The 14,374-nt window shown below is 38.3% G+C and overlaps 1 protein-coding gene across 1 annotated transcript in view; it reads right to left on the bottom strand.

The window, feature by feature from the left end:
• csmd2 (CUB and Sushi multiple domains 2) overlaps positions 1-14,374 on the bottom strand; it is a 358,433-nt gene that overhangs the window by 223,575 nt on the left and 120,484 nt on the right. Inside the window, exon 5 of the mRNA XM_047382994.1 lies at positions 10,650-10,857. Within this exon, the coding sequence (XP_047238950.1) occupies positions 10,650-10,857 (208 nt within the window). The remainder of the gene's footprint in view (positions 1-10,649; positions 10,858-14,374) is intronic.

Below are 14,374 nucleotides of genomic sequence, written 5' to 3'. Positions count from 1 at the left end.
CTTTCTGTGAAATTAAATTTTCTTTTAAACTGCTACCACATATGTACTCAGTATGAGGGAATGGTGAAAGGTTAGTGACTTAATGCAACTGATTGGGTTTCCTTACAAAGACTTTATTTACAAATTGACAAAAGAACTAAACTTGACCTCATTGTGTTATAGCTAGGATCAAATTGTAAGGTATGCAATTGATTTTGAATCTCTATATTGGTAGAGTGATTTGACTACATATTTCCAAATACAAATTACACATATATATACATATATATATATATATTTATATATATATATATATATATATATATATATATATAAATTGCAAATGGAATGCACTTCTCTGTGTATTATTGCATCTTTTTATCTCCGTTTTTCATTACACCACTACTAATTGGTCTAACGAGTGTTCAAACTAATAATATCTGAAGATCAATTTCCTCTTTTATATAAATTCTCTCCATTTGTCATTTAAGTTTACTTGTTTTAGGTACTCCAATTCTGTTTGTGGTCAGTAAACATCGTTTAAATATCATAGTACATGAAACAGAAGCCAGACTTACCAGTCTAAATGTCACCGTGACTTTATTCTTTTTTTTTTTCTTTCTTTTTTTTGTGGCACTAGAGGCCTTTATTTTTCATTTTTTCGACAGTAGGTAGACAGGAAACAGAGGGAGACAAAGAGAGGGGGAGACATTCAGCAAAGGTAGCCGACTATAGCCTCTGCACATGGTCACACGCTTAACCTCTACACCGCCAGCACCGCAACCCAAGACTTTATTCTTAAAACAACCCACTGTACAAACATTGCGTGTTGCCAAAGGTTTTTAGTTTCACTTTCTTTCTAAGCTCTCTGTTGCTTAAATTATCTTACCAACAGAAAATGTTGATAACAGAAATTAAGACAGTATAAATTGCTGAGCTACATTTACCTACACTGCCTGTCAAGAATATGGACACACCTTTTTATTCAATGGTTTCTTTATTTGTATTCCTATTCCTAGCAGTGTACAAAATATTATACAGTCAGTAACAAAGTACCATGGAACCTGTACTCAAAATATAAAACAAGTAAAATACCAATGTTTATAAAATTACTCAAATCATTGCTCTGATCTAAATTAGATCAAAGCAATTATTTGCTATTAAATTTGGGCTCTATAAAAAAGTATGACAATGCCAGTCAGTCTTTGCTTTTGATCATATCATTACAGCCAAGTGTCTGAAGCATACAATCCCTACTTTGTTTTCCTGAGGTATGCCCTGAATGTCATTTAGGGGTCAAAGCAAGCAGTGAGAAAAACATCAGTAAATGAGCAGAACAAACATGTTTAGCAAGTGTTTTCAAAAGTGACAGATGACATGCACAAAACCTATCTTTAACTGAAATAATAGCTGGATATGAATTGCTCCTTTCATTTTTTAATAAAAAATTAGTGTATGAGAAGAAAGAATATTGTATTAAAAAGTGGGTTGACAATCTTCTTTAGATAAAGCTAGAAGCTAAAAAAATGTTTGGATAAGAGGATAGTTCACAGGAATTTGCAGCTGTCCCATTCTACTAGGAGGTTGCAGCAACTTGAATATGCAACCTACACTACTAGAAACAATACAAAAATAAATAAATAAAAACCTAGCCCATTTGTAAGAACATACAACCAACGGTGGAGAAAAGGCCAATGTTAAAGTGTGATATAAAGTAAAACTGATCCATCCATTGTCTGTACCCATTTATTCTTACAGTGTTTTGGGGGAGGAACACCCCAGACAGGTCACCAGTCTATCACAGGGCAACACGGAGACATACAGGACAGACAGCGATGGACACAAACACACTCACACCTAAGGGCAAATTAGAGGGACCAATTAGCGGTCATGTTGTTGGACTGTGGGGGGATTACCAGGAGAGAACCCACACATGCACATGTAAAACAAGCAAACTCAATGCAGAAAGACCCCAAGCCAGGATTCAAACCCATGGACTTCTTGCTGCATGGCAGCAATGCTAAGCACCTGCCCTCCATGCAGTCCTAAGACGGATCTAGATACAGCTAATTGTACGATATGATAAGTTACTAGTATCTTGATCTCCATCAAAGCCTGATTTGGGACTTTTTTAACCCCAATAGTCTTTGAAATAATTGGCCCTGACATGTGTATGGCATCAGTACAATCCCCCACATAAGCCTTAAATACATTTCTGTTTGTTGATATATATCTAACAGTGAGTGGTCCTTTTATGTTCAGCTTCACTTGTGACCTTAGAATCTCCCAGACTTTCTACTCACATGTTGTATTATGCCAACATGACATAGTGATAGAGACTGTGTGAATTAAAAGGACATAAGAGAAAAGGAAATATCACAGACACATGATTAAACTAGTAATGTCTCTGTGATTCATATGCAAAGCCCTAAAGCAAAAGACTTTCTTCACCCCTGCAGATTATACAGAAAGCAAACTGTGGGATAAGTGTTGTATCCAGTATTTATTCTATGAATAATGCATATCTGACCACCTCAATGTATCCATTTAAAACACATTTATGTAAAATATCTCCATCATACACCATCAGAGGTCTATTCACATGGTAAATATCAGTTTCTTAGCATACAAATGTATACTAAAGCAAAATTTTTAGGCAATATTGCAAGGTAATCACATGTGCAGTTTTCTATGATTTTGCTCCCAAAATAATAATCATTCTCTTCCAAACACACTCAGAGTGTGACCATTCCATAATAGGATGGGAAAGTAAGAGTGGAGTCCTACAGTACAGAAGGTAAGGGATGATCATCTTTTCAGAGATAAAGGTTTTACAAACCTTTACACACTTACAAACTTGTCTGTATCTACTATACCCCACACATAACAATCTCAGATGCACTGTGTATGCTAGGACCGTTCTATCAGAATCAGCAAAAACATCTTCAGTAATTTGAGGTATAGTAGCTCTTCTATTAGATCAGACCTCAAAAGCTAGCCTTCTCTCTGTTTAGTGTTCCTTCTTTGGACCTCTCTTGATAGACATTGACCATTGCAGACCAAGAATAACCCTAGTCAAACTTGTTCAGATCATTCACTTGCTGCTTAATATATCCCACCCACTGACAGATGCCATTAGAAAGAAAGTACTTTCAAGATCTTATTGTGCAGAATATTACACGTTGCTGCTGTTGTTTGTTTCCCTCATGTTTATAGAGTAACACAATTACAACTTATTTTTGTTTATTAATTAATCAAGCTACCTGTTGAGGTACTCAGCCTGCAGTTGCTGCTAGACAGACATTCTGCTTCTATTTCGCAAACTGTAACATTACAACAGTGTTCCATTTACAGGAGTGATGGGTGCTGTTCCTGTAGTTTCTACACCACACCACTTGTTTTCCCAAGCAGAATTTCCAAACAACCCAAAGCAAGGAGGCAAGGAAAAGTGAAGAAGTCTTCTGTTAGGAAGTCTTCTCTCAGGCAGCTAACAAGTGGTGTAAGGCAACAGGTAGAAAAGGGGCAGCACGCCATTTAGTCTATGTACTCCAGTTGCTGTGACATGGTCTCTGCAAAAAGTCTGTGCAGTTTTTAGACCTTACATTTTTACAACCATGGTGTATTTCTACCGGCATTCAGCCCATGCCTAGCAGAAGGATTTATCTTCAGGAAAATAAACCATACACTACTTATATTCTACAAAACCCCTTTGGGAGTTAAAGTAAACAGCAGCTGAATATATATAAAAAAAAACTGTTCTGAAGAGTATTCACTCTCAGGTGAGTAAACCTAACAGCCAATCAATATACATCCAGTGTTCTGTGCTCCCAATACAAGCCTTTATCTCTCACTGTCTCTCTCATACACACACAACCATACTCCCTTCCCACACTGGGACAAGATGACACATAACAGCATGGCAGGGATAATCCATATGCTGACTCAATGTCAAAGTCTCAAGTCCATACGGCATAGTGTTAAAAGGAAGAAAAAAAGGAAGCTACCTGAAGGGATCAAAACTCATTGGGGTCCAAGATCGACTAGCACAGAGAAATAAGCTGCAATAACCCAGGTAGCTTTCTATTGTCAGAGAAAGAAGCACCAGAAACAAGAAACAAAAAAAAACACTTTTAAGTTTGTGAAACTTACCAGGATGGAAATGAGAACACTTCAGTTTTATTATAGAACATTTGTCTAAAAGGAATATTAGGAAAAGAGGGGAGATAGGGAGGAAATCAAGAGTATTATACATAAAGCAATGTTCTTATTTTTATGAAATACAAAACTAAAACATAGAATATAGTGGGTGGAGTTATACAATGATGTACAGCAGAAGAAGAGAAGAAGAAGAAGAAGAAGCAGCAGCACTAGCGCCAAGATGACGGACCAAGAGCATATATTAATGACATTAAGACATATATAAACCTTTTAACATTACCTGGTTTTGTACCGTAGTGTCTTGGTCCGTTCTTTTGATTTCCTCCCTATCTCCCCTCTATTCCTAATACAGGTCCTTCTAAAGAAATTAGCATATTGTGATAAAGTTCATTATTTTCCATAATGTCATGATGAAAATTTAACATTCATATATTTTAGATTCATTGCACACTAACTGAAATATTTCAGGTCTTTTATTGTCTTAATACGGATGATTTTGGCATACAGCTCATGAAAACCCAAAATTCCTATCTCACAAAATTAGCATATCATTAAAAGGGTCTCTAAACGAGCTATGAACCTAATCATCTGAATCAACGAGTTAACTCTAAACACCTGCAAAAGATTCCTGAGGCCTTTAAAACTCCCAGCCTGGTTCATCACTCAAAACCCCAATCATGGGTAAGACTGCCGACCTGACTGCTGTCCAGAAAGCCACTACTGACACCCTCAAGCAAGAGGGTAAGACACAGAAAGAAATTTCTGAACGAATAGGCTGTTCCCAGAGTGCTGTATCAAGGCACCTCAGTGGGAAGTCTGTGGGAAGGAAAAAGTGTGGCAGAAAACGCTGCACAACGAGAAGAGGTGACCGGACCCTGAGGAAGATTGTGGAGAAGGGCCGATTCCAGACCTTGGGGGACCTGCGGAAGCAGTGGACTGAGTCTGGACTAGAAACATCCAGAGCCACCGTGCACAGGCGTGTGCAGGAAATGGGCTACAGGTGCCGCATTCCCCAGGTCAAGCCACTTTTGAACCAGAAACAGCGGCAGAAGCGCCTGACCTGGGCTACAGAGAAGCAGCACTGGACTGTTGCTCAGTGGTCCAAAGTACTTTTTTCGGATGAAAGCAAATTCTGCATGTCATTTGGAAATCAAGGTGCCAGAGTCTGGAGGAAGACTGGGGAGAAGGAAATGCCAAAATGCCAGAAGTCCAGTGTCAAGTACCCACAGTCAGTGATGGTCTGGGGTGCCGTGTCAGCTGCTGGTGTTGGTCCACTGTGTTTTATCAAGGGCAGGGTCAATGCAGCTAGCTATCAGGAGATTTTGGAGCACTTCATGCTTCCATCTGCTGAAAAGCTTTATGGAGATGAAGATTTCATTTTTCAGCACGACCTGGCACCTGCTCACAGTGCCAAAACCACTGGTAAATGGTTTACTGACCATGGTATCACTGTGCTCAATTGGCCTGCCAACTCTCCTGACCTGAACCCCATAGAGAATCTGTGGGATATTGTGAAGAGAACGTTGAGAGACTCAAGACCCAACACTCTGGATGAGCTAAAGGCCACTATCGAAGCATCCTGGGCCTCCATAAGACCTCAGCAGTGCCACAGGCTGATTGCCTCCATGACATTGAAGCAGTCATTTCTGCAAAAGGATTCCCAACCAAGTATTGAGTGCATAACTGTACATGATTATTTGAAGGTTGACGTTTTTTGTATGAAAAACACTTTTCTTTTATTGGTCGGATGAAATATGCTAATTTTGTGAGATAGGAATTTTGGGTTTTCATGAGCTGTATGCCAAAATCATCCGTATTAAGACAATAAAAGACCTGAAATATTTCAGTTAGTGTGTAATGAATCTAAAATATATGAATGTAAAATTTTCATCATTACATTATGGAAAATAATGAACTTTATCACAATATGCTAATTTTTTGAGAAGGACCTGTATTCCTTTTAGACTGAATTACCTCCCATTCCGGCATTACGTATACTGGCGGTGAACAGCCTGAGATCATGTGACACCAAGTCGCTGATGTAAATTCGTATTCTCAAAGAAAATAAATCGTATTCACAAACTGTTATAACATATTGTATTCATAAAGAATAAACCACAACTGTAAACTTGAACTTTGTGTTTGTAATTTCTTGAAGCTGTAACATTTTATTTTGTATTCTTACAGAGAAAATATACAATACCTCTTTTGGATTTTACTTATGCACAACTATTGACTAATATGCACACATTTCCGTCTTTACATACACATTGTTTTTGACAGCGTTCTTACCCCATACAGAACTTTTAAAATTTGTAAATTTTCACTCAGTCAGTCGGCCCTGTAATGCTTGTTTATGGGTTTGTAGGCCCACTCTGCAGCTGCAGTAAGCAGATCTGCCTGACTGGAGCGAGGAGAGGTAGAGAAGGCATTGAGGCATCGTGGCGCCGCAAACCAACAGCGTGCTGCGTGAGAACGGGACTGAGCGTGTCAGCACCTCAACGGGCTGAACCACCGGCCCACTATCCCACCGGCCCACCAAGGAAATCCCCAGTAGTCCTGTATGCCAGTCTGCCCCTGTAATGTGATATTAAATTTTACTGTTTACCTGGAGCTTGTAATTTTGATTTTATTGCTGTATGTATTTGAGGGCAATTTTCAGTCTGTCCACTATATTTTAAACAAACATTCTGAGATTAAAAGATCCATCTCACAGTTTATCTTCTCACCGTTATCATATCACAGAGCAAATAAGTTTAAATAAATACACAGATAGTGTTTAAATAAAAATATTCACTTTACAGTTTGTTCTTGAATTAACCTATCACCACCTATTTGATATTACGCTATCAAGTATATTGAGCACATGAGGAATTAATATTCTGGATTTGGAAAAAATACTGTTGAAATATTAGTAAAATCCTGTTTTACAGCAGCTGCTCTCTCACACAGTGGCGTTACACCACATCTCCAAATATAAATATTTAATGGCACCTCAAGGCACAAACGGTAGAAAAAAATATTTCGAATCCTATCCTCTCACATTGTAGTCCTCAAAGAGAAACTACAACCAAATAAATAATGGCAGGTCAAGCCTTTACAAAAACACAACTAGGCCACAACTCCTGATTGATTCCTTTCTAACAAATACATATCTAACAATAGGAAGGAAGTCAGATAAATTTGATCAGTCTTTGTATAATGTTTCCGAGCACTGGAACACCACCACCTATCATAATGTCAGTTTTCTAACAGTGAATCTCCTCAGATCCTAAATTAAAACAGAAAAAGGTTCCTTGGGGCGAATGTCAATATATTTTTGTTCATTATAATTTGAGCCGGCCAAGTTTAGCAATACTTTGTATTAAGTTGTAGAGTATTTAAGGCCACAACTTATCTCCTCCAGCTCCAATGCAAGCAAAACCACAATGTTTGTTATAGTTATAGACATACATTCAGATATTCCCAATGTGGCAACATTCAGAGCCTTGAAAGCTTTCACCGCATCTCTGCTGACATTATGTCAACCTCTGTCATAGTGGCAGAGATAGCTTTTATTCCTCTGCACATCAGGGGGCAAAGCTGGAAAGACAGCATCTCCAATGACTGAGTTTTTAGGTCAGCAAAAAAAAAAAATCACCAACCAATACAAAGACCAATTTATTGAGGTTCTGTTTTAGCTTACGACTTAACACAGTATTATGATGATAAACAAATTAAGTAGCTTGGAAGCTAAGGAGATGCTCGATTCTGTATGTGAACAAAAGAGTCACCCCCTAATACCCTGTTAATGTTGTTCTGAGAAATGTACTTTGTTGTACTGCAGTACAAATTAACACAAGAAAATATTAATCAGCTGATGGCTAGATCTGCTACTAAATCTGCTCCTTCATTTAGTTGTGAAGGCGTTAGAGCCTAAACTTCCATGATGGATATTAACACCAATACTTTTATCTGGCCTACATTTTTGCCAAACAAGGAAGTGACACTTTTAAGTTATATATTTTTCTAAAGATATGATAGGATATTATCGTATTGTAATAGATCATGTTTTCTGCTGTTAACAATAAAGCAACCTGTGTCTTCAAATAATGTTGCCATAATGTAAAACTTTGTATCAAGCTTTTGTTAAGTCATTCACTACTTAAAATGCAAGACATATCAAGACAATTGTCTTTTAAAGTTCAAAGTGACTTCAGTGATTAATTCAAAATAAGGTCTGTCATGAACAGTATAACAATATTCAGATATTTAATATGTTTTCTAACAAAAGAGAGTTCAACAATTAGAATAAAATGAAGAAAATAAAACCTGAGTAATCAATTCCAATAACCATTCGGTTCGAAGTGTAAGTGAGAAAGATAGCCCAATTGTCAAATGTTACACAGCAGAAACTCCACTGAATCATTCACTGTGAGAATGCCAGCTTTAAGTGAGCACTCTCACTTCCCTACTTGGCTGACAGATGAAATTTTGTAATTTGTCCACTATTGTTTCCACTAAATGTCCATCCTCACATTCAAAGGTTCTGTCGTTTTCTTCACATCTCTTGAGTATTACTTTCTCATTCTAACCATTTGACCCCTGTACTGTTTACTGTTATTTAAACATTTTAGGAAACAGTTTTGTTTCTAGATATATACTTATTTTATTTTTAATGATGCTGCCACCAGCATATTTCAGCATAGGAATAGGGTATTCAGTGTTATATTCAGCGTTTGGGTTTTCCTCCACCTACAGCATTTTGCACGTGGGCAAAAAAGATTACATTTGTTCTTGTTTGACCAGAGCACCTTCTTCCACATGTTTGCTGCTTCATGACCTGTGGTAAACTGCAAACAGGATTTAGGAATTCATTTCAACAATATTTCTTTTTAGGCCACTGTTCCATAAAGGCCGGATTTGAGAAGTACACAACAACTCCTACAAATATACCATGGTCCTCAGTGTTGCTACTCTGAATAATGCTTTCCTTGCCTGGTCTGTCAGCTTAGGTGGACAGCCATATCTTGGTAGGTTTGCAGTTCTGCCATACTCTTTCCATTTTCTGATGATTAAGGACTGCTCTGTGAGATGCTTGGTTTTATAAACCAAATAAGTTTAAACTTCTCAATCACCTTGCTAACCAGTCTAGTGTTTTCCTTTGTCTTTACGAGGCTGTTTGTATACTAATATTTTCTATCAAACATTTGAGTCTTTCACACCTGTCTTCTCAAACCTAATGTTCTCTAAAAAATCTTTGAGGTCATATTTATAATAAGATTAATTTACACACAGGTGGACAGTATTCTCTACTTATGTGATTTAAAAACAATAATTGGTGGCACTGGATTTTATTTTGGGGTATTAGCTTAAAGCAGGCTTCAATATGCAACACAGCATTTTTTGATTTTTATTTGTTATATTTTTAAAAACTATGTATTATTTTCCTTTAACTTCACAATTATGTGTTACTTGTGCATGTATATCACATTTAATCCAAATAAGGTTCAATGACGTTTATGGTTGTAACATCACAAATTGGAAAAAAAAAAAAAAAGATGTGAATAGTTTTGCAAGGTACTGTAGATGCACTTCTTATGTTTGCTTCCCTCTTTTGTTTTATTTATTTACTGTTTAGTCCATTGTATTCAGAGTCCTATTCTGCTAACTGCTGTCTGTGGCTCTGACTTCAGTCTATTTTACAGTCTCTTTTTCTTTACTGCTAGCTTTATTTGAGCTTTGAAACTGATTATACCAAAGACAAAAAGTGAGACATTAGTTTTCCATATGTACAAAGAGGAATTAATTCACCAATATTTCATCAGGGTACAATTTTATGGTTTTGTGAACCATGTTCTTTTTAAGTAGTGAATAGTATATTATCAGGTACTTCTTTCAACATTTTTTAATAGTACCAGCACATTTATGGGGTAGTGTAAAGCAAACTCTGAATATGTGCACTTCCCCATACTCAAGTGGACTCTAATGTGTTTCTGTGAGAGTGAAAGTACTGTGTATAAAACACCCCTATATGGCTGGTGGTGGTAATTGAGCTCACTAATTACTTCCTGAGCTGAGAGAGTTGTCAAAGAGAGGAGGAGCTGCCACAGATGGTGAGAGACCCACACTGACGCCAGGATATCCAGCCTTTTCATCAATGGAGTTCAGCATGTGTGTTTGTGTGAGACTCAGTAATTGAGAGAATGAGTGAAAGTGTGCAACCGAGATGAAGTGTTCAAATTACACATTAGAACCACCAAACACATGATACACCACAAAGGAGTTCATAATTTGAAAGCTAGGAAGTGCCTATCAAATAAATTACTGTTATCTGGTGATTTTATTTTATAGAGAACTCAAAAGATTTCAGACTGCTATGATTCAGCTTAAAATAACCTATTTTACACCCACCTACCTCCAAGCATAGTTCATGTTCACGCAGGATCCAATGTGCAGGCAAATGCTAGAGGATCATTCATTCCTTTCTCACTATTCAGCTCTAGTTAAAATACTGTTGATAGATTACTCACCACTGTGAAGGTCCATCAGTACCGCTGACCTCCAGCAGGTCATAGTCATCCTCCAACTGAAAGTCAGAGAAAACCAAGGCTATGGTATCTCCAGGTTCAGCAAGTACAGTCCAGGTGCAGTCAGCATTGTTGTTATACTCAGCTGGGTAATTGGGGGTGGTGATCACCCCACTCTGGCCCCGCAGTGTCCCTCCACATCCATCATCAGCTGCACAGAAAGAAAGTTCAGTTCAGAAAGCTCAATACCATGCCACTGTGGCACAATGATAATCCTGAACATGAATCTCAGAGATAACTGCTGATGTACAGAAAAATAGAAACAGTGGCAGAGCGGGTAAAGTAGAAAGGTCAATAAACACAAGCTGCAGCTTTAATGCGGCTACAAGTTCATCTTTAGTTAGGAGGCTGCAAAGCTTAAATGAGCTGGCCATTGGAGAGATAAGAAAACAGTTTGAAACTGCAGTTCTGGCAAGTATTCAGATAGTGTCAACCCACAAGTCTTTACATCTCCCATAAAGAGTTTTAGAACCCTCACTTTGAGAAATATAAGTACTTGAGTGTTTATCTCTTCTCAAGGTCCACACTTGGTCCAAACCCAGGTCCAAACCCTGGAACATACATACAGTTGGGGGTTTAGCAAAGTTGTATTGAGAAGGTAGTATCACATTTCCTGAAGGGACCCCAATCGGTCCCTTAAGTCCGCTGATCAGTTGCTCCTGGTGGTTCCCAGCTCAAAGCGGAAGCTTAGAGGAGACAGGGCCTTTTCTATTGGGGCCCCGAAGTTAAGAAACGCTCTATCCTTGCACATTCGACAGGCACCTTCAATGCCCATTTATAAAACTCGTTTGAAAACTTACTTTTACTCACTGGCCAACCCAGCTGAGATTTGGAGATTTGATTTTACTTAATTTTGTACAGGTATTGTTTTTATCAATTTTTTTGCATTGTATTATATATGTGTTTTGTAGCAGGTTTCTTAATTTATTATTGTGTGCCTAGTTTTCCTATTAAATCCCTGTTTGTTATTTTATTGCTTTTGATTTTCAGCACTGTGTTTCACCTGTGGCAGGTGTTAAAATTATTTATAAATAAAGTTGATGACCATGATGGTGAAGCCCAAGCTGTAGGGGGACCTGAGAATTAGTTTGATTTCTTGGTCAGCAAGGCCTTTTAACCAGCCTGCACTCAAAGTCTCCTTTGCATCCAACTGTTGTACTTACTTCCTCACCACTTCTACTACCCTATATTGCTTTTGTTCAGATTTCCACGACAAGCAGCAGAAAACCCACTACTTCGTCAAATGCAAGGAGGGATGGTAGCTGCGAACAACACGGTCCAGTTGGACTTATAATAAAGATTGCAACATTGGCAGTCGTAAAGAAAAACAGAGTGATCTCTTACTTGTATCTGTAAATAATCCATATTGTTCGTCAAGTGACAACACATTAGCAGCTTTGGTATGGCTGTCTCATGTGTGTCAGCTCTAGGCTGTACCTAGCTAACTGCTCTGCTGCTCCACCTTAGTCTTCCAGCACATTACATTTTGTGTGCCTTCCACCTTGGTCAGCTGGCTACCTCCTCAGCAGTTGGCTATATTGCTTCTCTTTCATATGACCCCCTAATGGCCTTTCATATTTAGAGAAAGTTATGTTGAATTGCAACATGGATATAATTCACCAAGACAAAATCTTCCAAGCTAAACAAAGACCTTCATTTTGTGGAAACTTGCAGATGGAAGTTTTTAAGTAACACCATGTTGAATTAAAAGACAGTGATTACACAGCTGTCTGCTGTAGCAGCCTGCACTGTGTTGTAACCCAGCATAATAAAATACTGCAGTGAATTACAGCATATTTTTCTATTGTCTGCAATTCTGCCAGAGGCCAAAACACAGCAGTCTTTAGGTTTCAAAATGCCTTACACTGGTTTTACAGTCAGCAGGAAGAAGGGTGGAGGGCATGATGCAAACTAATGCAATGAGGGAAGTGATTCAGTTCAATTAATTCAGAATTAATTTATCAAAGCAACTCAGCTTAAAGCAGACAGTTAAATAATAAGTTATTTATTTAATGTGGCACTGACATGCTCAAAGGCCATTTCACAAAATCTTACACTTTTGAATAACTTTGCAGGTTATACAGTGCCTTGCGAAAGTATTCAGCCCCCTTGAACTTTTCAACCTCTTGCCACATTTCAGGCTTCAAACATAAAGATATAAAATTCTAATTTTTTGTGAAGAATCAACAACAAGTGGGACACAATCGTGAAGTGGAATGAAATTTATTGGATGTGTCAAACGTTTTTAACAAATACAAAACTGAAAAGTGGGGTGTGCCATATTATTCAGCCCCTTTACTTTCAGTGCAGCAAACTCACTCCAGAAGTTCAGTGAGGATCTCTGAATGATCCAATGTTGTCCCAAATGACTGATGATGATAAATAGAATCCACCTGTGTGTAATCAAGTCTCTGTATAAATGCACCTGCTCTGTGATAGTCTCAGGGTTCTGTTCAAAGCGCAGAGAGCATCATGAAGACCAAGGAACACACCAGGCAGGTCCGAGATACTGTTGTGGAGAAGTTTAACGCTGGATTTGGATCCAAAAAGATTTATCAAGCTTTAAACATCCCAAGGAGCACTGTGCAAGCAATCATATTGAAATGGAAGGAGTATCAGACCACTGCAAATCTACCAAGACCTGGCCTTCCCTCTAAACTCTCATCTCGAACAAGGGAAAGACTGATCAGAGATGCAGCCAAGAGGCCCATGATCACTGGATGAACTGCAGAGATCTACAGCTGAGGTGGGAGAGTCTGTCCATAGGACAACAATCAGTCGTACACTGCACAAATCGGGCCTTTATGGAAGATTGGCAATAAGAAAGCCATTTCTCAAAGATATCCATAAAACGTCTCGTTTAAAGTTTGCCACAAGCCACCTGGGAGACACACCAAACATGTGGAAGAAAGTGCTCTGGTCAGATGAACCAAAATCAAACTGTTTGGCCACAATGCAAACGATATGTTTGGCATAAAAACAACACAGCTCATCACCCTGAACACATCATCCCCACTGTCAAACATGGTGGTGGCAGCATCATGGTTTAGGCCTGCTTTTTGTCAGCAGGGACAGGGAAGATGGTCAAAATTGATGGGAAGATGGATGGGGCCAAATACAGGACCATTCTGGAAGAAAACCTGTTGCAGTCTGCAAGAGACCTGAGACTGGGATGGAGATTTATCTTCCAACAAGACAATAATCCACAACATAAAGCCAAATCTTCAATGGAATGGTTCACAAATAAACGTATCCAGGTGTTGGAATGGCCAAGTCAAGTCCAGACCTGAATCCAATTGAGAATCTGTGGAAAGAGCTGAAGACTGCTGTTCACGAACGCTCTCCATCCAACCTTAGTGAGCTCGAGCTGTTTTGCAAGGAAGAATGGGCAAGAATTTCAGTCTCTCGATGTACAAAACTGATAGAGATATACCCCAAGTGACTTGCAGCTGTAATTGTAACAAAGGGTGGGGCTACAAAGTATTAATGCAAGGGGGCCGAATAATATTGCATGCCCCACTTTTCAGTTTATTATTTTTTAAAGTTTGACACGTCGTATAAATTTCATTCCACTTCATGATTGTGTCCAACTTGTTGTTGATTCTTCACAAAAAATTAGAATTTTATATCTTTATGTTTGAAGCCTGAAATGTGGCAAGAGGTTGAAA

The sequence above is a fragment of the Girardinichthys multiradiatus genome, chromosome 13, assembly GCF_021462225.1.
Source record: "Girardinichthys multiradiatus isolate DD_20200921_A chromosome 13, DD_fGirMul_XY1, whole genome shotgun sequence".
Taxonomy (NCBI): domain Eukaryota; kingdom Metazoa; phylum Chordata; class Actinopteri; order Cyprinodontiformes; family Goodeidae; genus Girardinichthys; species Girardinichthys multiradiatus.
Note: the sequence above shows the minus strand (reverse complement) of the source record. Positions and strands in the feature narration are given on the sequence as shown.